This window comes from Miniopterus schreibersii (genome assembly GCF_964146895.1).
Source record: "Miniopterus schreibersii genome assembly, chromosome: 1".
Classification (NCBI taxonomy): domain Eukaryota; kingdom Metazoa; phylum Chordata; class Mammalia; order Chiroptera; family Miniopteridae; genus Miniopterus; species Miniopterus schreibersii.
In genome coordinates this window covers 148,664,665-148,691,802 of record NC_138101.1, presented here as the reverse complement: position 1 = coordinate 148,691,802, position 27,138 = coordinate 148,664,665, and the positions used below count along the sequence as shown (strand labels likewise).

Sequence of the window (27,138 nt, the reverse complement as noted above, 5' to 3'; positions counted from 1 at the left end):
GTCAGGAACAGAGGTCAAAGACCAATAGGAAAACCAGAGGTATTCCTAGTGTTTTTATTATTTAGGAAATTACAAGGGTTTTAGGAGCCTGTGTCAGGAACCGGGGACAGAGACCAATAAACATTTTCTGTTCTCTCACAAACATCTGTAGTTTAAATCTAACAAGCTTAATTCCTCTTATGAGTATTTAAGAGCTAAGAACATCTTTCATATCCCAGGGACCTTCTCCTGCAACCTCCCCCACCCCCCACCCCTCCCATGCACAGCACACACACTTCTCCAATCAGCCAGCCAGGCCTTTCCTCTATCCCCCATGGATATGGTTCTAAGTCTCTCTGAGTAGCTGCAGATCTGAGCTTCTTCCTTTCAGTATGGTGTCCAGATGGAAAAATATTCCAGGTATGAACCAGATAAGGACTTTCATTAACCATCTCTTCTGTTCTATATTCTACCACTTGAAACGCTGAAGCACAAAGAACATGGGCTTTGAAACACAGGGCGCAAATATTAATAGTGGTCATTAGCTGACATGTTAAACAAGTTACTAAATACCTCTGTGACTATTTTTTTAAAACTGATTTTGGAGAGAGGGAGAGGCAGTAATGTGAGAGACACATCAATCAACTGCCTCTCCTATGTGTCCTGACCAGGAATGGAACCTAGAATCTAGGTATGTGCCCTGACTGGGAATTAAACCCACCGCCTTTTGGTGCATGAGATGACGCTCCGAGTCACACCAACCAGGGCCCTTGGAGCCTATTTTTGTCATCTATAAAAAGAGTGTTTTATCTATTCTCCCACAGGTATGCTAAGGGAAAGTTTGTAAGTGCTAAATATAGGGGGGACTTCAGTAAGTGGTAACTAACAATAACAGTGTAAGTTAAGACCACTTCTTGATCATACTATTTGTTCTTACTCAACTGTTACTATGTATGGTCAGGGTTCAGTGAACAGAATCTACTCTGGCTAGTTTAGCAAAAATAATTTACAGCGTGACCCAATGTGTATACACACACACACACACACACACACACACACACACACACACACACACACACATATGTATTTCAAACAATCTGCTCAGTATTTACCCACCTGACAAGTGTTGTCCTCTGCTGTTTCTATTCCATTTTTTAAAATGCTAGTTATGACCCACAGTGTTCATTTCATGACTCACTAACGAACCGTGGCCCAGAGATGGAAACCACTACATTACAGGGTATTAAATGGCTTAGAGAATCACTGAGAGGGCAGAAGAAACAAACTAGTCTGTGTGTCTAGGACCTGGGCGGCCAAGAGAGCTGCCAGCTCCAGCACACCCTGCTGCGGGACCCACATGCACGAGCACAATGAGCTGTGAGTCCCACACTAGTGTACCTGACCGAGCCCTGGTGCAAAGGGGTCTCGGAAATACAGCACAGGGAAGCACACCTAGGAGGCTGCAGATGTTAATCAAACTAATCCACAGAAACAGCCCCCTATCTGCAGTAAAACGCTGCTTAAACATATTTAAACAAAAGTACCCAGTGGATGAAGCATGCAGCATTATATCTAACCCTGATTAAACTGCGTATTTTCTCGGACACAGCCTATCATTGCTACTGCAGCGAGGAAAACCCCACATACTAACGACAACTCGTACAATTTCCTTGATGGAGCAAAATTCAGAGGAACAAACCAATTGGAAATCTCAAGTTATATTTCCTTTCACAAACATATTCTACTCCGTCAACCTGTAGTCTAACAAAAGGAAATTAAACAAACAAAAACAAACTGAAGATTCTTTTCTTCCCCCCTCACAAAGAAACCTTAAGATTAAAAAAAAAGTTTATAGACTCTCTCTCTATATATATAATTTTTAGACCAGAAACAAGAACAAGGAACAACTTTAACTTTTTATTATCTTTTAGTCCAGTTTATACACTAATTTGTATGAGTGAAAGAATTCAAATTTATTGACTAAAAGGCTTTGCTTGTGATTTATAGAGCAAGCTGAAAAATAAGTTGAAGGAGCAGCATTTAGTGAATTAAGTTTAAGTAATACAGTTCTAGGGGGACTTGTGACTGATGTACATTTGACTGAAAAAAGCTCACTGTACTAAGCTACCATGAAGACTTATACAACCATCAAATGCAAAAAAACACAAAAAAGTAAAGTTCTCCATGACCTCCACAGAGCACCAAATATCATAAGACAACCAAATATTTAAGAAGCTAAAGCTGGAAAGTTCACAGAAATGCAAAACACTAAACAAAAACTCTATTTTTCAGTAAAAAAATGTTTTCTCATTTTCTGTTCTTGGCATAAATTTTAATTTTTTCCAGTGGAACCAAAACCTCCTGAGCCCCTTTCAGTGTCATCCAAAACCTGGAAAGATAAAAGGCAGTGAGAGTGAATTTCAGATGTTCTCAGTTATCCCCAGCTCATTACTAAGTCTTTCATTCTTGCTATACCATCTTTTTAAAAAAGATTACAAAAAACTAAATTTTTAAAAAGCTCCATAAACTTAAATATTCAATAATTTTCAAAAAAGCTAAGCAAATAGAATTTCACAGTATAAATGATTTATTATCCAATGTAATGCTTTATGATAGCTATGAAAGTCATTTCAAGAAATTCTAAAACTAAGATTTTAATTTTGCTTAAAAATGGGACTAGTAACATATGCTATTTAGTTACAAATAGCATATTAAATCCTCACAATTTTAATTTTCCTTCACTGAAGACGTTACACCATTCCCTATTCAGTTTTTATGATACTTACTTGAACTTCCTCTATTTCTGGATAAAAAATCCGTTCACAAATGAGCTGTGCAATTCGGTCCCCTTTTTTTACTTCAAAGAGAAAAAAAACAAAACAGTTTGGTACTGATCTTTTATTAACACATTCTCTATATCCTGCACTGTACAATGAGAATTAGGGTGTTATTTAGCCACGTGACTCAGGAAATTCCCTGTATCTATGTGACTGTGTATTTAACGTACCTTCAAACTTTTCTTTGCCAAAATTAAACAGCACAACACCAATATTTCCTCTATAATCTTCATCTATGACACCAGCTGGAGAAAAGAAAAATAATGTTAGCTTGTTTTATGCTACCAAAACACTATGAGTGTATAATCACCTCAAAATCACTCTTACGTGGCTCTGAGATTTTTATACAGCTGAGTAAGTGAACTTTGCTCTGGTACTATGTAAAGCTTGAAGACTAAGAAATATTAGCAATATGCAAATAAGAATTTAGAAAAAGGCAGTCCTTATTTTCCACCAGCTACCCTTCCAAATGGTGACGGTTTCCTACTCTAACCTGGAAGCGACACTCAGCATCTCAGACAGGTAGTCCTGAATCACTCTCTCCAAACCTGCTGTCTATCTGCTGCACACCTGCCAAAAAAGACTAGGAGACAATTATGATTTGGGCTTTAAAGGCTTTTCCTGGTAGCAGCTTCTCACTAATACCCACAATGAAATACAATAGAGTTGTAAATAAAAATGTCAAAAAGCCTGAAGATTTGCAGTGGAACCAGTCAACGCCGACACTGTTAAGCAGCAGTCTAGCAAATATCAGAACATTTCATTTTTATAACAAAAACGGAGCCGAACCCTTCAGTTCATCATCTTTCCTTAGAAAATGATCTCTCAGAACACATTAGCATATAAGGTTAACAATGAGCACACCAATCCTGTGTAATTAGTACCTGCTTGAGGTTACAAACATAAGGGCAAGAGAGAAACGTAAGGCAGGGCCCAGCTTTGGCCCAGAGAAGTACATTTACCAGACTTGTTAGCCTTTATCTTTGCACCACTAATTTAAAATGTTTCCATAAACACAAGCATAGATAATATAGGTTGTACCAGGCCTTCTCATTTCCTTTTTTAAATATTGAGACTTAATTCACAATTCAATGATTTTTAGTGTATTCAGAGTTTACAACCACCACCACAATCAATTTTAGAACATTTTCATTACCCTAAAAGAAATCCCCTACCAACGAGCAGTCCATGCTGGATAGAATTCATGTGAACCTAATTCAAAGTAGCTCCATGTAATGTCTTCCTATTAACACCTACCTCCTAAAAAACAAAAAACAAAACAAAAAAACCCTCTTATCAAAGAAAAAAAAGGAAATAAAGTAATCAGGAACTTAGCTCCATGGGTATCAATGCTGGTTGACAGGACTCATTACTTAAAGGTCAACTAAAAAAATTTTTAGAATAAAGGTAAGCATTTCCTTTCAATTTTCTCCTATAGGAAAACAATGGATCTTAGCAGAAGTTTAAATGAACCCCTGTGCCTTATGACTGAATTACTAAAAATCAGTGAAACTGAATTTTAAGTACTTCTTAAAAGTCTTCCTTTCTACTTGTACAGCAATGACCAAGTCAAAGAATACTGAAGCCCGGTTTCTTTCCCAATTGCCAGTTAACCGTTAAATTCGTCCTTAATATTTATTGAAATAACTGATATAACACCCTCAGGAGGGCATGTTATCCATGCCAGAACAGATGACCACAGAAAGCCATGGGATCCTGTGCTGCGCGGCTTGGAGCACAGACTAGGCCTCACCTACCTAGAATGTGTTAGATACAGACAGTGCGGCCCGACTCCCGGATTCTTCTGCTCCTATTTCACTAGAACACGTTTACAGCACCCAAAGAGTACAGATGCATGTAACGTGAAAGCTAATGCTCCCCACCTCTCGGTAGCCGATGCTACAGTAATATAGTATTTTACATACTGCTTTCTTTTTTTCCATTTCGCGTATCGTAGACATCCTTTGAGATTAATATATATAAATCTTCATCACTTTTTAAATCCAAGACGCAGCCCGGCCGGGCGTGGCTCAGCGGTTGAGCGTCAACCTGGGATCCAGGCGATCGGGGTTCGGTTCCCGCTCAGGGCACATGCCCGGGTTGCGGGCTTGATCAATGGCTCTCTCATCATTGATGTTTCTATCTCTCTCTCTCCCTCTCCTTTCCTCTCTCTGAAATCAATAAAGATATATTTAAAAATAAAAAAAATAAAAAATAAATAAATCCAAGACGCAGAAATACAGCAGCCCAGCTTGCAGCACGTGCAGGCGGCCTTGGCAGTTCCGCCGGCGCGCAGAGCCCTGTCCGCAGAGCCCTGCCCGCGCGTCCTTGCGCGCTGGTGCTTTCTGGCCTCACCCAGGTTTCCAAAGAGCGCCTTCCCGGGTCAAAGGGTATGTGCATTTTAAATGTTACGGACAGTTTGCAAAGAAGGTGTGGCACTTCAAACTTCCTCCAAGGATATCTAAGGAGGCCCGTTTCCAAGCTCCTTGCAGGACCAGACGGTAGCAACCTTCTGAAGTCCAGCCAGTGTGACGCGTGAGGAAAGGGGCCCCTGGCGGTGCTCCGTGTCCCGGGTGACTAACGAAGACGGACTGGCCTCAGATGACACCTGCACACTTGCGTGTCCTCTATATTCTACGGTATTGTCTTCTTATCCTTTTGGGTAGTTAACCCTTTTGCATATGACTTGTAAATATTTATTGTTTTTAGTTTATGCTATCTTCTACAGCACAAAAACACTCCCTTTGTGCAAAGGCCTTTGCTATCTATCTGTCAAGTGGTTCTATCAAACTCAAATGGCGGGTGCTTTGAATTCCGCAATGCCAGGTGACCTACCAAGATTCTATGCTCGGCACACAGGCATGGAAAAGCCTTCAACTAACTGAAAGAAATGAAGTTGTTCGAAGTCGATTAAAATGTATGGCAGGGGAAAAAGGCTCTCAATTAAATTTTTCTTAGCATGAATACCAAAAGTATAAAAAAATATCCAATAGTTCCAAGTTCATTTATTGCTCAAAGGCAATTTGACCTTCAAGAAAAACCCACGTAAGGGACATAAGTCACATCAGGGATATTTCTCTTCATGAGAAAGCAGCAAGTATTTTGAAGTTATCACTGGAAAAAGCATGCATTGGAACTGGCAGAGTGATTAACTGACTTCAGGCAACGTTTTACTGTGTCAAGACTTTGGCATGTCATCTGTTGGAAACCTTTTGTGAAAACTATCCACACCTACCAGATGTGAATTCTGAACAGAATCCTGTATACTCAACTGTTCCCTTTGACCCTCACTTACAGCTGGGATTCCTAACAACATCCCCCCTCTGAAATAAAAGCTGTGGCCAACTATGATAAACTTGTGCCTAAAAGACATTTTTAAGATACTCAGCATCCCAAAACACACCACAATGTGATCTTATAAATAATACCAAACCAACCACCAGGCAAACTAACTTTCCATTTCCTTTACATGGGTTTTTTTTAGAGGGTTGTTTTCAATAGAGCAAAAATTAGTAACACAGTTTCCACATTAAAAGAAAAAAAATCTGTGAAGTCCCTAGGGCACAGGAAATATAACTTCCAGGATGTAATATGTACCAAATAGTATCGGATGCTTTACATACATTATCATTTAAGCCTCCATCCCTTCACAGGTGGGCACACTAATTTTCATTAGTGTTACTCCAAAGCCCATGTTCCTTTCCTAACCCTTTGAAATTTCTTTTTAAATATATACAATTTTTTACATCCCTAAGTTACACTCCTAGGTTACCATATTTGACCTTGTAAAAGTATTTTTTAAAAGTATACATAACTGAGCCCAGGCAATCCTCAACCTGAGTGGGCAGTCCATCCCTGTTGTGTCAAACTGAGCTCCTGTCTTGCCCCATAGCACCACCTAGTGATACTTTGGGGAGATTGAGGGGCGGGCAGGAGATAGCCCAAGGATAGGCCTCATCCCATGCTTGCTCATGCAGTGCATGTGACAAAGAGCTAACTCAGGACAGAGTATGGCTGGTGGTAGATGGGGCAGGGTGATCCACAGCATTTAATTGTGGTGAAAAGAACAAGGGGATTGGAATCACATGGATTGAGATTTCAGGGTTTTTTGTTTTGTTTTTTAAATATGTCTTTACTGATTCCAGAGAGAGGAATGGAGGGGGGGAGAGGGGAGGAGAGATAGAAAAACATCTGTGATGAGAGAGTCATTGATCGGTTGCCTCCTGCACGTCCCACACTGGGGATCAAGCCCGCAACCCAGGCATGTGCCCCAAACTGGAATCAAACAGCAGATCTCCTGGATCATAGGTCAATGCTCAACCGCTGAGCCATGCTGGCTGGGCAAGATTCCAGTTTTTAATGTGCCAACTTGGGCTCTTCTTTGAGTCAGTTTTCTCATCTGTCAAAAGCAGCTATGGCCTGGCCGGGCGTGGCTCAGCGGTTGAGCATCGACCCAGGATCTAGGCGATCAGGGTTCGATTCCCAATGAGGACACATGCGCGGGTTGCGGGCTCGATCCCCAGTCGGGGGCATGCAGGGGGCAGCCGATCAATGACTCTCTCATCATTGATGTTTCTATCTCTCTATCCCTCTCCTTTCCTCTCTATGAAATCAATAAAGAGATATTTAAAAAAAAAAAAAGCAGCTATGTAAAAATGGTGGGAGGCAGAATCTAGCATATCTACTTATCCAAGGGCCAAGGCATCTTCTTAGTGGAGCACTCACTACTGCTAATGGGGCTAAAGAAGGGTCAGGACATGAGAACCCTGTCAGTGGGGTATGTACCCCAATAATGAGGAGATCCAAGCAAAAGGGAGGCATATCAGGAAGGTGAGAATTTCCATACAGGAAGGAGCAGTTAGAGATCTTGCAAGGGTGGCTAGCAGAGGAGCCTAGGGCTCCCTCATGAAAGGGGCCTGAGGAGGAAGTTGCAGGCTTTAGGAGGCACAAGTAAGGCTTTGTTATAAGGGAGTAGGAGCCACGGAGGACTTGCTCAGCAAGGAACTGAGACAGGAAAGCACAGGGTCTTCTCTCCTCACTTTAGGGAAAGACTCTCTCTTTCTTTTGCCAAACATGGATACCTCTCTTAAGGAGATAAGAAAAATCTTACAAGACAAACCTGCATTTTCTAGAACCCTTTGCTTAAATGACATAAAAGCTTTTCCTTCTCTTATAATAACAAACTTTCTTCTATGCATGGAGTCATTTTTGGATTAAATGCAGATTATCAGTAAAACCAAGGCCGAAATCCCACCTGTCAGATAGTGTCTAGTTAGCATAGTAGTAAAATAACATGCATTTCAAATAATAGTCATTTAAAAATTAAACACACTCAAACAGCATTTGAAACTATATCATAATTGTCTTAATCAGATAGAAATTTCTAAAAGACACAATGAAACCATTTCCTTTTGTTGAAGATAAAAGTACAATTTTATATTTGATTACTTCCTCTTAAGCAAATGCAAAGTAAATACTTGGAAATATTTTCAGAATAAAAATGTAAATATAATACCTCCTACATCTATGAAGTGTTTTGCAGCCAAGCCGGAACGTGGAGCTAAAAAACAAAGAGGAGAAATTGGTTATTTTAAAGGGAAGGGCAATTACCAGATATAACTGACACAATTTAAGCATGTTATTACTCTTATTTCCCATCACTGATATCTTCACCTTAACTTTAGCAGGTGGTTCTGAATTAAAGAACATACTTATACTGTATGACAAAAGCAGAAAATAATAGTTTAGACAAGACTGACGAGGTTTAATTCGAAGCCAACTTAAGCCAGTCCCACACAAGTTCAGTCTATTGAGGACTAGGGTGTCGTAGCCATGGACTGCTGGAATGAACTGAGGTGAGCAAGTGGGGACAACCCCAGACAACTCTATGAAGAAGCCTGGCCACAAGGGGAGGACTGTAGCTGGCAAGAACATGGAACTGAGGAAAAGGACTTTTGCTTTAAGATGGGAGTTCTGAGCATGTTGCAATGTAGATGGGAAGGGGGGGGGGGGGCATAAGCCTAACCAAAGAGTAGCAGAGCTTAGCCTGGAACTTGGGACTCCGATTCATGACACAGATGCCAAAAGTCATGTCTATATGTAATAAATAAACCAGAGTAAAAGGCTTATTATCAGTTAAGCAAAATGCCAAAAACTAAACCTTAGAAAACTCAAGTTGCTATGCTTTTTATTCCTATGCCTTTTATTCTTAAAATGAAAAATAAAAAGCTAATTTTATACCTTATTACTTGCTACCTTGACCATCAAGCCTACCATTAATTATCCTAACTTCCAGTATTTTATTCCAGAATCATTTAAATCAGGAAGCTTTGTCAATAAATGCTGCCCCCTCTGGCCTTTATTTTTATTTCACTTAATCTCCTGATCCCCCACCCATCAACCTCCACCAAATACACTAAAAATGTGGTCAAAGCTGCCAAAAAAGAGATAAAGAGAGCTCATAATTTTCCTTTAAAGGCTGAAGTATTAGCAGTTCTCATGGCTAATAAGATAGCGGTAATCTTGCTATCACCTCCCACCCCAACCCTGGAGAGGAGAGGGTGGGTCACCAGAAAGTAATTATGCTCCTGAAAAGAAGTTTTAAACTCTCCAGTGACAACTGAATCACTCCAGGAAAGTCAAACCTGTGAGCTTGCACTCCATTTAGTCCTAGCTCCTCCCTCTGTGAGGTGTTTCCCTCACTAAAGAATATCCCTCACCCTAACACACCCCGAGGGGGAAACCCCAAAGGCGAAAAGGCTAAGTGGCCTGATATACTGTGCCACCAACAGGAGTTAGAAGTTTCTCTCTCATGTAAAATGCCATGGGCCATTATCCTAAGCTTGTCTCTATTTTCTTACATAAAAATATTAGCCATCCTCATCACCATCTCCACAAAAATCTTGACTTCATATGCAATCTGATTTCTGATGGGGGAGTTGGTGCTAACACTGGAAAAAGTGCCAGTTAAAAATCACCTATATTTTTAGTTGTTCTCACAGTGAGAACCTCTTGGGCCAATGTGAGCCTCTAAAAGCGCAAGTAAGGAATCGGAAAAATAGCAGAGATAGAGGCACACCTTGTTTTATTGCGCCTCATTTATTGTGCTTTGAAGATACTATGTTTTTTACAATTAAAGACCCTCGACCAGCAAAAAGATTACAAGTTGCTGAAGGCTTAGATGATGGTTAGCATTTTTTTAAAGCAAAAAAGTATTTTTAAATTAAGGTATGTATATTTTTTTAGACATAAAGCTGTTGCACACTTAACAGACTACAATATATTGTAAACATTAACTTTTATATGACCTGGAAAGCCAAAAGAAATCATGTGACTTGCTTTATTGTGATATTTGCTTCATTGTAGTGGTTTGAAATGGAAACCGCAATATCTCCAAAGTATAACAGTAAATGAAATTTTCAAATGGCTGCATTTGCCATCACAGGGGGCACTTCCTTATTTTAGGACACAGGCCAAGAAATACTCCTTCCCTCATTTATACCCCAGATAAAACGAAGATGAAGGGACGTATCACAAAGAGCATGACAAATCTTAAATCACTTACCCACTCTTCCATAGCACCCAGAAGGAAGGGCTATCTGAATGTCAGTTTTCACAAGGGTTTTCTCCATAGGTGGTACTGTGTAATCATAGGCACTAGGAAGGAATTAGAAGAAAATAACTGGTATTTAGATATAGTAATTCTCTGTGAATTTTTATGGTTTAAGAGGTGACAATATATAAATATATTCTCCCCTAAACAAAATTTGGTTGGGGAATTCAGGTAATTATTTAACAGGAGAGGCAGAAAAGACAGGACTTTTAGAAGGTGTATGCTTCACTAACATGGTATGAAGAGGAAGACAGAGAACCGAGAGAGGACTGTAAATAACAGTTAACATTTACTAAGCCCTTACTATCGCCCAGGCACAGTTCTGTTTTTCATAACTCATGTTATTCTCACAACAATCCTCTAAGGGATTATGAAAACCATGCAGAAGGAAAGGGGGAAATGGGTGGATCACATAGGGGGCAGAGCTCGGTTGCATCTGCTCTGCTGGGCTTGGTGGTTTCGCAAGCATGCCCAACTGTGGCCAGGATCTTCACTGGCTAGAGCTGATCACTGTGACCAGCCCTGGAGGTGCACACTGCTGAGGAACTGATCTCTAAGGTCCACCCAGCAGATGCTGCTACTGTTATTACTGTAGCCACCTGCTTGATAGAAATTTAAAGATAAGCAGAACTGGAAGTTACTTTGAAGACTTTCATTAAGACTGGTAAAGCATTAGTGTATTTTTACTTCCTTCAACGAATCTGCACCCTTCAAATAGTTAACCACTGATTTATTAAAGAGATGTTATTTCCATGTCTACTTCAGTATATGAGTTTCATTAAGACTGGTAAAGCATTAGTGTATTTTTACTTCCTTCAACGAATCTGCACCCTTCAAATAGTTAACCACTAATTTATTAAAGAGATGTTATTTCCATGTCTATTTCAGTATATGAGGATGCTCAAAGTACCTTAAGTCAAAGTCTCTCCTTAGACTCAGAACAGTGCTCAGACATGGTATAGTTAAACTACATGTTGTCAAACTATTTTTATTCATGAAAATTAAGGGATTAAACTATATCCCTTTCAGCTACAACAGTCTATACCTCACTTTTCTTTTCTCCCTTCCTATCACCACACACTCCTTTCTCCTGTACTTACTTACGACTTAAACCAGTAGTTCTCACATTAGAATTACCTGGAATGCTTTAAAATATATCCTAAGGCTCGGACACCCCTACTTCCAATATCACTTTTCACTTACCTTAATGGTCCTAAGCAGTGTGGGGGAGGGCGGGGGGCGGGCAATAAATTCAGGGACAAAAATTCTATTACGTTCAAGCCTTTGGGCTATCAATTCAGCACCTTACAAATCTACTCACCTGTAAAACGTTCCACTCACCTGTTCACAATGTTGTGAGGATTTAAAAAATATTATAGAAAAGTTTTTAGCATAGGTAAAAAAGAATACAAATGAAAACGTGGTAGTATTACTAACATCCCTGATTCATATTCAACCCCTTTATGAAATTTCCAGTCTTGGGCCAAACTTAAATATTAACTCTTTAAACAAAAGCAGCTTTCATGAACCCTGCTTAGGTATTTTCATACTAAGCACCTAGGCTCCACCCTGGCTTTTCTTTCTATTGGGCACAGCGTCACGCTCAGGCCTTGAAGGCCAAGATGGGCCTTAGACATCTCTGCTTGGGGAGGGTGCAATAAATGCTGCAAAACAACGCCTCAGAGGGCATTTGTGAATATTTACTTACTATTCTACACTCTTTCCCAAATCCCTGTTGAATTCATGCTGAAGAGGAAAGCTAAAATTTTCAACATCAAAAAGTCGGAAACCATATATATATGCAAAAAACGTTTGCCTCTGTAATCTTTTACTTTAAAATTTAAACCTATAGCAGCAGAGGGCTTGAATGCCCTTGCTAACGTGACAGAAAGCTCTGAAATTCGGGAACTGGCCGTCTCCGCGTGGGGCAGGGATGGCGGGGGCAGAAGGCGGCCCGCGGGCTCCCAGCCGGGCGCTCCTCGGGGGCGCGGCGTCGCCGAGACTCACCTGTACAGGTCGTAGCCCGCGGCCAGCGCCGACCCCTTGGTGGGGGGGGTGGCGTGCTCCGAGAGCCGCACGAAGCGGAGCCGCAGGCCGCCCTCCTCCGCCGGCCGGGGCCGCTTGCTGGGGGAGACGGCAAACTCTTCGGAGCAGGGCATGGCCGAGCGGAGCAGAACGCGGGCCAAGGTGGGCGCAGGGGGAAGAAGAGCGCGCAAAATGAGCCCCGGCCCCTGCACCGCGCTCAAATTTTGCATTTCCCGCCAGCCCCGCCCCGCCACGCCCCTCTTCCTAGGCGAGCCGACAATTTGGCTGAGAGCGGGGGAGAGCGATTCAAATTTGTGGCCGGAGACCCTTCTCCCAAAGCCAATTTGGGATCGGAAACTATTGAGCATTTTTCAACTTTCCAAACTTAGCGCACGCGTCTAAAGCAATGGGGCTTCGGAGGCCTCCCCCGCACACAAAAGAAAACCATTCCAACCCCAGGGGTCACCTAAATGGACTCGTTCCCGCGCAGCGGCGGCTGTGCGCCCTCCCCGGCACTGCGCCAAGTACGGCCGCGGGGCTGCCCCGGGCCCGACCTCTCCGCGGCTCCCTCCCAGGCCCGCGGGCGGGCGCGCGGAAAACCCGCGGGGCCCCCATCCTCCCCGCGCCTGAGGAAGCCTGGCCCCGACATTACTGGCGCCGCGACATCTCTGTCTCAGGCTGCGCGCGCCCGAGAGCAGCCAGGACGCCCCCGGGGGGACGGGGCGGAGTCCCGCCACCTCTGCGCTCGGCGGTGAGCCGCGGGCGCCGTTAAACGCTGAGCGGAGCAGCGACGTCGGGAAACTGTAGCCGAGCCCGGGGCGAGGGCGGAAGGGAGGCATCGGCGCCAGCTGCGGGCGCTGGTTGGCTGCTCCGCTTCTGCAGCCGGGTCCGCTCGCTGGCGACGGGCCTCCGACGGTGACCTCGGAAGCAGTACCCGCCGCGGTCCAGGGGGGCGGGGCGGCGCCGTCCCCCCCGGGCGAGGGCCCGCGCCTCCGGGACGCCGCGCTCGCCGTGCCCGGGATCCCGCTGCCGCCTCCGGGACGCCGCGCTCGCCGTGCCCGGGATCCCGCCGCCGCCTCCGGGTGTCTGTGCCTCCCTCCTTCTATTCTCGTACTTTTTTTCTGGCCCCCTTTTTTCTGAAACTAGCCTGGAGGCCCGTTGCCTGGGTCCTGCCCCGCTGCTGACTCACCTGGGGCGGCGCCGCCCGCGGCCATACCTGCCCAGGTACGAACTCCAGCGGCCGCAGAAGGCCCGGAGCCGCATCACATCCCGGGGGGAGCGCGCTGCGCTCGGTGCCGCGCCGGGGCTGCGGGCGGCCGCGCGCTCTGCTTCCCTGCGCGCCCAGCGTGCAGGTGTATTGTCCTGAAGGGGGGCAGGAGCAGGATCTCAAGGATAATTGCAACGGCTCAGTTGAAACCCTAGCGCTGCCTCGGGTGACCCCCCTCAGCCCTGCCCCCCCCCCCACGTGACTGTTACTCAAACAGACCTGGGACACGCTGGTATAGAACTTACAGTGGGGATGGGCAAATCACCCTCTATATAATAGTAAACTTATTTTTCATGGATACAGATATCTCCAGTTATCTCCGGAACCGACGCAGAAATCTCAATACCAAATTGTAATGCACTTTGTCAAAACAAATACAAAATTATAGTAGCGGACGGGGGGGGGGGGGGGGGGGGGCAGTTTTAGAAAGATGACCGAAATGTTAGAGCATTGTTGGGGAAGCGTTAAGATTTCCTTGCTGTGCCTTTCCTTGCAGGCAGGCCCCACCTTTTCAGGCTCCTAAATGTTGGAATTCCCCTGGATGAGGTTATGGGTTAGACTGTTTGCTCTCTCTTCCCATGGCTTTAAGTATTACCTATACCCTGCAGACTGCCCAAATTTATACGTATAGCAACATGATCTGGGCCATGCTACCTCAACCTCATCTGGAGCCTTCATCCCGCTCCCCTCTGGTGGTGGTCTGGCCACGTGGCTTTTGAACAGTTTTTAGACCCACCAGACTTTCTGGCTTGGGAATCTATACACATCCCTCCTTGGTCTGAGCTTCATGTGTTTCAAGTCTCAGATTGTCTCAGAAAGGCCTTCCCTGACAAACTTAACTGGGGTAGCTGCCCTGTCTCCGCACCACCATTCACAGCAATGAGTGTGGGGTTTTTTGTTTCTGTTTTTTTCTAATCACACCACTTATTACTGCAACCTGTACTTCTTTTATGTATTTGTTTTCTTGTGTACTTTTTGCTCTAGTAGGCATACGCTTTATGAGTGCTAGGACCACACATGTCTTCATTCACCATTGTATTTCTGGGGTCTAGCTTAGTGCCTGACTGAAATGGTGCTTGATAAATATTTGTTATGTGAATGATTGATAGAGATGTCTATTGCTTATTCCATTGGGCTCCTGTATAATATGATCACTTCTTGAAGTCTTGATTTTTCTGTTTACTCCTTTAATTTTTAATCAAAGTATTTTTTCCATATAATGCTTTTACGAGGCCTACAATGAAAAACAGCCATCCCTGTCCAACCCCCTCGCACAATTTCACTCCTCAGAGGCAATACTTCCAACTTTGGGGGCACTCTACTGGAATTTACCTACCTATTTCTAAATTGTATGTTGCTATTTTTTTTAATGGCATAGAAATTATCTTATGAATTAAGGTTATTGAGATTCAGTCTATTACCCCCTTCTCCATGCCATTCTTCCAATAGCTAGTACAGTGGTCCCTTGGTTTTCGAATGTAATCCATTCCAGAAGTCTGTTTGAGTTCTGAAACATTCAAAAACCCACCGAGGGATCATCAGTCGACAGCTGGGCCTCAGGATCTTCCCCTTAGCGGAAGCCACATGGCGCGTTCAACTTCCGAGGCATGTTCGAAAACCGAAGCATTGGCTTCCCGGTTTACGGTGTTTGTAAACCGAAATGTTCTGTCAACGGAGACATTCGAAAACCGAGGTACCACTGTATTTACTTTATTGTGACTATGTAAGTATCATTCATTACTGAGACAAATAAATGTGATGTGATTATATTTTTTCACCTGTGCCCCTCAAGTTAAAAATTGCCTTGTTTTTCTGTTTGTCTTCCTTGATGGTAGTGTTTTTCATTCATCTCTTGCTTGTTTTTATCAAATGCTCCAGTAGATCCAATACCTTAAACATCTATCACAGCAAATGAAACACTAAAACACATCAAATCCTCTTATCAGTTCCATTTCCTTTCCCTTACTCTATTCTGTTGCTCCAATGTGTGCAAGTGACCCTCTACTCTAGTCCTGCCGAATACCTGTCATCCTGAGACTTTCTGGGACTTGCCCCTCTTTTGTATTAGAGCCCTGGTTTTATGAACATAGTATCTTTCTCTTAGTTTTACATCCCCATTTTGTTGCAGTACTTTCTCTAGTATTTTTCTAAAGAAGTTCACAGGAGAGAAATCATTTGAGTCCTTGCATATCTTAAAATGTAACGATTGTAACTACCCAGGCCCAGATAAAAATCACACTTCATTCATGAAAAGTCCTTACAGCCAGTAGTGAACTCTGCATTATCTTATCTCTTAGAACACTATATCATTCATTAGCCATATACTCTAATTGTGTAATTGTCTCATGTGTATAAATTTTATCTTTCACATTAGTAGGAGTCATAAAGTTTTATGAATCCTTCAAAGCACCTACTTCAATGTTTTACACAAAAATTATGTGTTTGGCTCCTTACAATACCTAGCAGCAAGAAAGTATACAGCTATTTCTTCTGTTAATGTGGATACAGAAAGTGCTTACTTATTATTGTCACTTTTCTTCTGAGATTATTTTAAATTGAAAAGAGAAAAGGGCATAATCCAACTGGAAAGGAGTAACAAGGTTAGAGTTCTGAACCAGTAAGTATTTAATGGTACATTTCTTGTGACAAACAACAATGCTACAATAAAGAACTAAACATGTCCCAATCACAGGTTATTTCATGCTATTTCTTTATCAGAATATATTTATCCTCTCAGTCATGCTGCTTAATTCAACTATCCCATCAGTCTAGTTGATTAATTCAGTTACATAAGTCTAATGCCAACCTAAACCTGTTGCAAATGCAAGTCATTACAACCAAAGTTGTTCCGCCTCTGCCGTTTCGGTAGTCCTGCCTTAACTGTGATTTAGCTTTCAGCAGTGTCAGTTACTCTTGTCAACCATGGTCTGAAAATAAATGGAAAATTCCAGAGGTAAACAATTACGCGCCATTCTGAGTCGTGTGATGAGATCTTGCTCTGTGGGGCGCCGTCCTGCCCCGTCTTGAATCCTTTCTTTGTCCAGTGTGTCCATGCTCTATGCGCTCCCGGCCTGGACGTCGCTTAGTCATCTTGGTTATCAGATAGACTGTCGTGGTATCTCAGTGCTTGTGTTCAAGTAATCTTTTACGTACTGATGGCCCCAAAGCCCAAGAGTACGGATATGCCAAAGAAGAGCTATAAAGTGCTTCCTTTAATTGAAAAGGTGAAAGTTTTCAGCTTGCTAAGGAGTGAAAAAAAATCGTTTGCTGAGGTTGCTAAGACCTAACAGTAAGAATGAATCTGCTATCCATGAAATTGTGAAGAAGTAAGAAGAAACTCATGCTAATTTCACTGTTGCACCTCAGACTGAAAAAATTACAGCCACAGTGTGTGATAAGTGCTTAGTTAAGATGGGGAAGGCATTAAATTTGTGGGTAGAAGACATGAACAGAAAATGTGTTCCAGTTGACAGCAGCGTGTCGCAGCAGAAAGCACTGAGCCTGCAGGCAAACGTCAGCGAGGGACCCCCTGAAACGAGTGACACCGAGCCATTTGCTGCAAAGTAAGGGATGGTTTCACAGATTCAGGCTTGGACTGAAAAATACAAACATTACTGGAGAGGCTGCATCTGCCGATGAAGCTGCTTCCATATTTCCAGCAGAGTCGAAGATGTTGAAGAGGAAAGGATACTATCCAAAGCCAGTTTTCAATTGCGATGAAACCAGACTCTGGAAGAAGATACCCCATGGGACCTCCATTCATAAAAGTGCAAAGGAGGCATCAGCATAGAACATGGAAGGACAGGTTCACCCTGGTACTGTGTGGCCGTGGTACAGGGCACGTGATAAAGCCAGGCATCGTGTACAGCAAAGGACCCACACGCTCTCAAAGCCAAAAATCATCTGCCTGTTCTGGCAGCACAGTCAGAAAGCACGGCGGCATCTTGGTGATGGAACGATCCACCAGTGCATCCATCACAAGAAGGGGGAGCACAGTACAGGAAGATATTGAGAGAGAGAGAGACCACATTCACATGATTTTATTACACTCTATTTGTTCTATTATATGTTTATCTCTTATTGCCCCTAATTTATAAATCAAATTTTATTATAGGCATATATGTATGGGAAAAAAACATTATATGTAGGGTTCAGACTCTCTGTGGTTTACTGTAAGTGTCCACTGGGGATCTGGGAACGCCTCCCCCTCCGATAAGGGAGAACTGTGTCGTATAGGGATTTTTCTCTCTCTTTTTAACAAAGACTTGCATGGTGCTAACTTTACGCCAGGTTTATTCTGTTTTATAGATACTAACTCATTTAATCACAATTGGAAGAAACAAGTGCTGTTGTATCCCCGTTTTACGGATGGGAAACCGGAGCACAGAGAGGATTGTTTTTTTCTTTCCTTAGAGCCAGGGTTCAGCTTCAGCTGGTCAGGCCCCGGAGCCTGCATACTTAGCCGCTCCGCTCTGTCGGTTTCTGTGCCCTGTTGAGGCTGTGATGACTCCGATGCTGAGCCTGCTCTTGGCTGCATTCCCCAAGCCTGGGGAAGGTGTGTGTAGTCAATTAACCAGGTATTCTTAGTTTCACAGCCGCTCAGGCCCTCCTTGTTGGAACAGGTCCTCCCTGGCCACAGGCCTCTTCCACCTCACTGGCTGCCTCCCTCCTCGCAGCCTCCGTCCAGGCTTCTCTTCCCCTCTCAACCTTTCTTCCTGCTCGAGATAAAAGGTCTGGGAGTCTTGCTGCTTCTCTCTCTTTCTCTCAGATCTTCCCTTATCTAAAAAACAAGCCTCCTCCTAATGCTTTACCCTGTTTGATTTTCCTTCATAGCCTATACTGAAATTACATGTTTGTTTATTTCACTTCTTAGATGCATGTTTTCTCCACTAGCATGTAAGCTCCATGATGGACTTAAACCAGCTTAACTTCGGTTCATTTCAGATGTTCTGTGTTTCGTTTTCCCTTTGTTTTTTTCCAGATGTTCTCTATTGTTTTTGTTTTGTTTTTTCCCTCGTTCTTGCCTTCTTTAAATTTTATTTTAATTATTTTATTATTTCACTTTCTCCTATACTAATTTAGAAGGTTTACTCTCTAATTCTATTGTTTTAGATAAATTGAAACATGCATTCTTAATTCATCAGGGTCTAAAATCTAAAACAAAATTATCATCTTTCTCCTGGATAACACAAGGACCTTAGAAGGCTTTCCTCTGTTAACTCTTCCTTTGGCGTACATATGACTGTCTAGTTTTTTAAGTGTCTTTTTTTTTTTTGAATCTCGATAAGCACTATCATCATCACTACTCTTTGTCTCCATTTAAAAGACTGAAACACAGACTTTTATCACTTTCTTTGCTTACCTTCTGCATCTCACGTCTCCACCTGGGGGCGTTATCTTTTTGCTCACACTTCCTAAGGAGAGGCTCCCCGCTAGGTGAATGATCTCAGTTTTTGTCAGTTCGAATGAAACTTGTGAATTCTTCTCCAGGGGAATGAAATTCTTTGACAGTCATTCAGGAATGGAAGAGGTGGGAACATAAATGGAAAGTAATCATAATTCTCCACAACTGCACAACTGTACTGGATCTGAATTCAGAATGTTCCAAAACAGGCCAAAATACCTCATTCATCACGCCACAGTTCTTTTTTACTAGAAATATCTGTAAGCCAAGGAAATGCAGTACTTTGGGCTCTGGTACCAAAATTTAGAAGTTCTTTGTTTCAAGTCCAGAATATATACATTTTTTACACCATGGACAAAGCACCAGAGTAAAACTGGTGTGTGTGTCTGAGAGTGTGAGTGTGAGTGTGTGTGTGTGTGTGCATGTGTGTGATGTGTGCCTACCTTTGGAAACAAGGGAGGTGGGAAAGGAGAACTAGTATACAGGCAGCTCAATTTCAGTAAAAAGTACATACGTATGTTGACTATTTGGAAATTCATTCTTTTAAAATCTTTGGTCCATAATACCATCGGCATGCCTGTTGGAATGCCTTGTGTTCCCCTAGGGAGCATCTATAGCCCAATTTAACACTAAACTAGCCCGGCTGGGTGTGACTCAGAGGTTGAGCATTGACCTAGGATCCAGAAGATCGAGGTTCTATTCCCAATCAGGGCACATTCCCGGGTTGTGGGTTCGATCCCCAGTCAAAGGTGTGCAGGAGGCAGCCGATCAATGTTTCTCTCATCATTGGTGTTTCTGTCTCTCTCTCTCCCTCTTCCTTCCTCTCTCTGAAATCAATAAAGATATATTTAAAAATAAAATAAAAACATGAAACCAGCATATAACTTACGAACCCCACAAAAGCGGTCCTGCCAGGCTATTGGGAAGAACATAAAGATGAGACACATGCAGCACATGGATCTTAAGCATATAAGAAGATCATGAGATTAGCACAAAGTTGAGCTAAATAAGGAGCTAGCAGCTGGTCCACCAAACAAGCATTTACTGGTACAAAATTACTTTGGACTAACAAGTTACTGCTGTGTCGTACTACAAAAGTTTGAGGGGATGAAAATAGTTAATATACAAACTCGGAACTACAGTTCTCCCTAACACACTGAATGCTCAATCTATTATCATCATCATTGAAAAGTTGACTCTGAATTATGCCAGTGTTTGTAGGAGTACCAGGAGGTGAAATTTCTGTAATTACATCCCAGGGAAGGACTATTGTTATTTGATTTTAATGCATCATTGAGTTTTCAGGAAGTAAAGAAAATAAAAGCAGATGGCTTAAGAACCAGGTACACAAGAGAATCACCTAGAAAGCTTGGCCAAGTGCACATGTTCAAACCCCACTACAAGAGAACTGCTCAGAATCTCCAGGGTGATTCTTGTTGCTCACTCCTTGTTAAGAACCACTGCTTAGGGGATTGATTTCTAGAGAATCTGCTGGGATCCAGACATGCTGGAAAGAATTCCTTTCCATTTAACCAATATTACTAGCTTTACTGAAATCACTGTACTCTGGACTGTTTTGATAGAGACTCCATTACTTAAATATAGAGGCAGGGCCAAGGCCTTTGTTCTTAGTAATCAATTTGGAGCATACTTTTACTAAGAATAATTGCAGACCAGGCAACAGAATATCTGCTTGTTTTTTTGGTTAAGCCAAATGGAGACCATTAAAGCAAGTTACAAAAAGTGCCTCACGAACGTTAAATAGGATTAAAAGTCTGAAACTTACTGTAGAATATAAAGTGGAATTTTGAGCAATAAGAAACTTGATATATTTGACAGTTTTCATTGCAAGACTATACAAAGGGTTGGGGGAAGGGGGATTATATGGACTAAACTGGAAAACTGTTCAAGGACTGAGTGCTAGAATTCTGCTGTCTCTTCTGGCTCATATGATCTCCTTCAAATCATGTCTCTCTCACCTTTGAAAAGCGTTTGATTAGACTGGAAAATTGGCCATATAATGTATTATCATGTAAACATCCTTATTGACTAGTTCCTCGTTCAGAGGTTAATTGTATGATTGACTCTGGACAGAGTGGCAGAACTGGTTTTAGTCCAGCACACCGACTATTTTTATCAGTAGGGCAGTGTAACCGGCAAACACTGTGAGACTTCATAAACCATCCAGTGTATTACTATTGTTAAACGTTTGGTGATGAAATCCCTGGAAAATTCCCGCCTGTCTCTGCCAGGAATCTTTTCAAGTTATCTTCAGCAATATTCACTAACCTTCCAGCCTCACCTTTGACAGGTCCAGGAGAGGCACCTCAGATCTTCTGATATTCAGAGGAACTTAGTCTGAAAAAATGCCATTTGTAGGCTCTTGAACAGAGAGGTCAAATTTGATATTTGATAAGAGTGTATGGAATAAGAACTTCTAAGATGACCCGGAGACTAGAGAGGCTGGAGAAACTGGAAGTTTTCTGTGGTGCTAATCCAAGCTTGAGGTGATGAAGGCTATATATGTTTTCTATTGTTGCTGTAACAAATGACCACATCAAAATCCCCTTAGTGGCTTAAACAACACATTTATGATCATACAGTTCTTTGGGTCAGAACTCTGACACAGGTCTCACTGGGCTAAAATCAAGGTATGGCCAAGGCTTCAATCCTTTGTAGAATCTCTAAGAGAAAACCGATTTCTTTGCCTTCAGCAGCTTCTACAGGCTGACCACATTCCCTGCCTTGTGACCTCCACCCTCCGTCTTCAAAGAAGGTAATAACAGGTTGAGCCCTTCCTTTTTATGTCACCATCTCTCTGGTTCTCTGATCACAGCTGGGTAAAGTTCTTCCTCTTTAAGGACTCATGTAATTAGGTTGGGTCCACCCAGATAATCCAGGATCATCTCTCTATCTCAAATCTTAATCACATCTGCAAAGTCCCTTTTGCTATGTAAGACAGTATATTCACAGATTCCATGGATATCTGTGGGGGCCACTACTATGTCTAAAAAATTCCTAGAGCAGATATTTTAAGCAATCAATAGAACTTTCCTTTTAGCTGGGTTGATGGCACATTAAGTCAGTTTGGTATGAAAAAAGGGTGGAAGAGGTGGAAAAAGATATTGAAATCAAGCATTAGTCATTTGGGTAATTTCACCCATTTCCACTATTCTAAGACACATGAAGGTCTGTCTGTGTGCTGCCTTCAAGAGGAAACTCCTGGAAGTCACAAAACAATGGATATCTTGGGGGAAGCATCTAGATCTAGGATCAGCAAGCCTTACAAAAGCAGGCCTGGTCTGTTCATGAGTGTTTTCAGGGATGGGCTTATTTTCTCTCCTTCTCTGAGAGCACTGGTGCCTCTCTCACTGGCCCCCACTTGCTGGGGCCATCTCCCTTTTTCTGCCCCCCTTTTCTCACATGGCCCCTACTCACTCAGGCCCACTTCCTGAATGGAGGAAATGGGACCAGGGAGCAGGGTATGGAGAATGACTGTGAAAAGAGAAGCAGATGTTGGGGCCACAGTGGAATCAGCATGTGAGTGGAGATCCACTGGGTAGTTGATCTGGTGAGGTGAATGCAGCGCAGTCATTCTGAGCAGAATGTGAGCATGAGAGTCTCTCAGTACCACCGGGGGTGGCGCCAGAAGGGATTCTTAGTTGAGACACTACCTCAGACAGTTTTGATCTCTTTATTTTTCAATCTTGTTGCACCAGATTTTCCAAATTGAAAAATAAAAAGAAAAGGAACTAAAAGGTTATGCATTTCATGTCTGTGTAAACAAATCCAGATTTCCGTAATTCAAATTGCTGCTGAGACTCTCCATATTTTAATGTGCGCACTGTAGCTCTTGCTACTAAATCTCTGCATGTATCCTGGGAAGTTAATCCTGAATTAGGAAACAGAAAAACTGATTAAAATAAAATTGGGCCAAGTTCACAATTTTTATATTCATAAGATTCAAAATTTCTGTGAGGACATGTGCAATGCTAATTGAATTATCTTCCAGGGTAATAACAAAAAAACAAAACAAAAAACGGAAACCAAAACAACGGTAAAATCTGGGTTTCCATGCAGAGAGATGTGTGAATTAGGCTTGCTGTGTTTTCGGTTCATTGTGATTCAATATTCTGCCCCTGTCAAACACCCTTTACTCGCTAGGCTGTGCAAGCTCAATTCTCTTCAGTCCTCAGTAGATATTATCCATTTTTAATGTAGCAACATTTCTTCAAATTTTATACTTTTAACAAAAGAGGTTTTTCACTGAACTTCGAAGATAGCATTATTAGACCATATAATGTTTTAATCACTGGTTTTTCTGATTGCCTTTAGGACAAAGGAGCAGTTATAAATGTTCAAAGAAAAGTCAGGAAGGTGAAAGGCCATTGTTTTTGAGCCTGTAGGCACGAGCTAAGTGAAATTGAGTATTAAGGAAATAGTGCAGAAAATTTGAGTCTCAACATTTCCTTTTAATAAATTGGATTAATTGGAACATCTTTACAACAGATCTTTCTTTTTTCCTTCCAGGCCCACTCTCTGTCCTTGCCTACTGTCTTCTCTGCCCAAGGAGGCTGATCTGTGTGGGCCTCACCAGTAAGCTCTTTTGTCCTCTGGTTTGCATTTGGGTTTGACAATAGAGAGCCTCAGCAGGAGGTCAGAGGGAGAGGGGAGGGTAAGGTCAGGGTCCCCTCTGCATGGCCATGCCCCTCTACTGAAGACCACTGCTCTTGTCTATGTTGCCCTTTCTTCCAGGCTCTGGAAACTGCTTTCTCCCCCTTTCCTTTTAGGCCTGGCACTGATGTAAGCTTCAGGGTAGTGCACTCTCTTTTGTGGTTTTGACTAGCCATACCTTGCCCACACCTTTACAAATACCCTCTTTAGCTAATCTTCCTCCAGTTATCCTAAGTGGACTGTGCTACTTCATATTACAACCCTTACAGAAAAAACCATTGGATTCATCTAGTCCTGTTTCTAAATTCTTCCCACATTCTGGGGCTACCATTATCTCTTACCAGGACAACTAAGCGATCTCCCCACCTCTACTCTTTATGGCTCAATATTTCCTAACAATTTCCCATCACAAGTATAATAAAATCCAAATTCCCTACCATGGCCCAAGGCCCTGAAGGATCAGGCTCTTATCATTTCACTTGGTCATCATGAATCACACTCATCTCCTAGGTTCTGGAACACACCAACTTCTCCTTTGCCTGAGGACCTTTACCCATGTTACTCACTCTGTCTGGACTCTTCTGCTCCCTGCTCTTCATTTGGTGAGTACTGTCAAAGACAAAACCCAGTAAATGAGGAGATAGATTTTACTCAGGCCTTTGCAATTGGGAAAGCTCCCCAGGTCTCAAGATTAGAGTGTATATTAGTTTCCTATGGTTGCTGTAATAACCACAAAAAGAGTGATTTAAAACCATGGAATATTATTCTCTTATTAGTTCTGGAGTCCAGGCATCCAAAATGAATCTCAATGGGCTGTGCTGCCTCTGGAGGGTCTAGGGGAGAATCTATTTCTTGGCTTTTTTGCTTACATCTATAGCTGAATTTCTTGGCTCATGGCCCCTTCCTCTATCTTCAGAACCCGTGGTATAGCATCTTCTCTCTGACTCTGCTGCTCTCTGTTTCCACTCCAGGGCCACCTTCTCTCTGTCTGTTGTCAAGTCTCCTTCTGCTCCCCTCTTACAAGGATACTCATAATTATACTTGGGATCCACCCAGATAATCCAGGATAATTACCACATTTCAAGCTTTTCAATCTCACTTTCAAAAGTGAGATTTTCAATCTCACTTTTCCAGATACAGGAACATTCATAGATTTCAGGGATTAGGATGTGGAAATGTTTTAGGGGTAATTCATTATCCAGCCTACTACAGCGTGCCTCGGCAGGGTGGTTTTGCCTTAGATATTTATAGGAAGGAGTAGGCAAGTTACAGGTGGGGTTATTTATAGTTGGGATTGTTTTTCAATCTCAAGAAGTTTCAGTGAAACAGGAAATGTTATTGTTTCTAGCTACTTTCAGGGGGACAAACAACTCAAGTCTTTGTTTATCATTCATGATGCAACAGATTCAGGCCAAAAGGGACCCATCTGGGTTTGGTTTTGTCATAGGTAAACATGCAAGTCTCCTACGAGTCTTATGGGAATCATGAGAAAGATTGGACAGCAAGTCTTACCTAAGCCATGTGGGGAATGGTGGTTCATTGCAGTTAGCTGTTTTCTAGAACACAAAAGGTTGGGGAATTGGAGGGAGGTTGGGGAAATTTCTTAAGTATCACAGTTTTCTAAGAACATAGGGCTCAGCTAAGGTTCATCATTGTTAGCACCTTCTCGTCAAATGCTTTTTTCATAGATACCTTCCCTGAATACCCTAAGCACTGCCCTTTCCATTACTCTGTCATCGTTTCCTCTTTATTTCCTTCACAGTATTTTTCATAATCCAAAAGTATTTTGTGTACTTGTTTGCTTGTCTATCTAGACCATAAACTTTTTGAGGGCAGGGAACATGGTCGTCTTTTATCTTAAGAGCTTAGAACAATGTATCTTTATATCTTTAGAGCCCGGGCACATTTTGATTGAATTGACAAAAGAAGCAATACCAGATGGCTAATAAACTTTCAAGAAACTGTCTAGTAATTACCTCACTGGTAGTGAAATAAGTGAGGATGAAAATAACAGTGAGATAAGCAGGAAAGAGTCAGAGATCCCAGACAGCTGGGCCCGCATGTTGAGAGACACACAGAGGTGTGTGGGAGGTGAGGCGTGACTGGCCTGAGCTGAGCTGGGGGTGAAGCTGCACAGAGTCAGAGACCCGCCCCCAAAGGAGGGTGCGCTTTATACAATCTCATCCCTGATTAATTCATCCTTTCAGCACGTATTTGTTGAGTGCCTTCCATGTGCTAGACACTGGTCTAGACTTTGGGGACGTAGCCAGGGAACACGCCAGACAAAAATAAGTCTGACAGTAAGTAGAGAAAAAGTGATTGAAGTAGTGCTGAGCATTAAGGGGAAAAGTGAAGCCGGAGAGGGAGGCGTGGAATGGAGGCCTGTGAGTTACAGAGTGGCCGTGGAAGGCCTCGGCGGGAATATGCTACCTGCCAGGTGCAGGGATGGGGGAGCTGCAGGTGCTTAACCAAAATTGGAGGGAGTGATATCTGGGGACAAGGCATTGCAGGTGGAGGGCACAGCAAGCACTCAGATCCTGACCTGCAGACTCACCCCTAAGAAGCCTGATGTGGTCTAAACAGCAGCAAAGGGGTCCCACAGTTGCAGGAGATGAGCTCACAGATGGGGAGGGTGAAGGTTGCAGTTGTAGGGCCTTGTCAGCTTTCATAAGGACAGCGGCTTTTCCCCGAGTGAGATGGGAAGCCATTGGAAGATTCTGATAAGACGGGGGACACCTTCTATTTCATTTACGTCGATTTTAATTCATTTAAAGGAGTGCTTGGGCTGTTATGCTGAAATGAGACAGAAAAGGGTGAAGGACTGAGGCAGTGATCCTGGTGAGAAAAGATGGTGGTGGCACAGATCAGGCAGGGAGCAGCGGAGAAAAGTGCTTAGATTCTAGATATATTCTGAAGCCAATAGGATTTGCTGCTGGGTCAGATGTGAGGTGAGGGGAAGGATTCAAAGCCGATTCCAAGATTTATGGCAAAGATGGGGTTGCCATTTATTGTATGAGATTTGGAAGAGTGCTAAAGAGCTGCTTTGGGAAAGAAGATCGAGAGCTCAGTTTTGGACACAAAGTGCACAGTAATACTTCTTTAAAAATAGAATTTGCCCCGACTGGTGTGGCTCAGTTGGTTGGGCATCGTCCTGTGCATCAAAGGGTTGCAGGTTCAATCCCCAGTGGGGGGATGGGGGAGGTGGCCAATCAGTGTTTCACTCTCACATCCTCACATCAATGATGTTTCTCTCTCTCCCTCTCCCTTCCTCTCTCTCTCTGAAAAACCAAAAATTAAAATTAAAAATAAATTAAAATAGAATTCATTTCGTAAATATTCC

At 42.7% G+C, this 27,138-nt stretch overlaps 1 protein-coding gene across 2 annotated transcripts; it reads right to left on the bottom strand.

Moving 5' to 3' along the window:
• Window positions 1-1,876: 1,876 nt before the first annotated feature.
• Window positions 1,877-13,904, bottom strand: DUT (deoxyuridine triphosphatase). 2 transcript variants are annotated; one of them, XM_081158013.1, is made up of 7 exons: window positions 13,643-13,904; window positions 12,436-12,571; window positions 10,381-10,472; window positions 8,332-8,376; window positions 2,987-3,061; window positions 2,766-2,836; window positions 1,877-2,368 (listed from the first exon to the last, which is right to left on the bottom strand). In XM_081158013.1, the coding sequence occupies exons 1-7, from the start codon at window positions 13,665-13,667 to the stop codon at window positions 2,312-2,314; spliced, it is 501 nt and encodes a 166-aa protein (XP_081014139.1). In that variant the 5' UTR covers window positions 13,668-13,904; the 3' UTR covers window positions 1,877-2,311. The 2 variants fall into 2 exon arrangements, with proteins under 2 accessions (XP_081014139.1, XP_081014138.1); XM_081158012.1 differs by lacking the exon at window positions 13,643-13,904 and adding an exon at window positions 13,106-13,370.
• Between the last annotated feature and the right edge of the window lie 13,234 nt (window positions 13,905-27,138).

Excerpts from the sequence above, each read along its gene's own strand:
- DUT (XM_081158012.1), bottom strand. The coding sequence starts at position 13,292 with ATGCCTCCCTTCCGCCCTCGCCCCGGGCTCGGCTACAGTTTCCCGACG. Across the intron at positions 12,572-13,105 it reads ACAGAGATGTCGCGGCGCCA|AGTTTGCCGTCTCCCCCAGC; the intron begins GTAATGTCGGGG and ends CCTGCTCCGAAG. Across the intron at positions 3,062-8,331 it reads ACACTTCATAGATGTAGGAG|CTGGTGTCATAGATGAAGAT; the intron begins GTATTATATTTA and ends TCTTTTCTCCAG.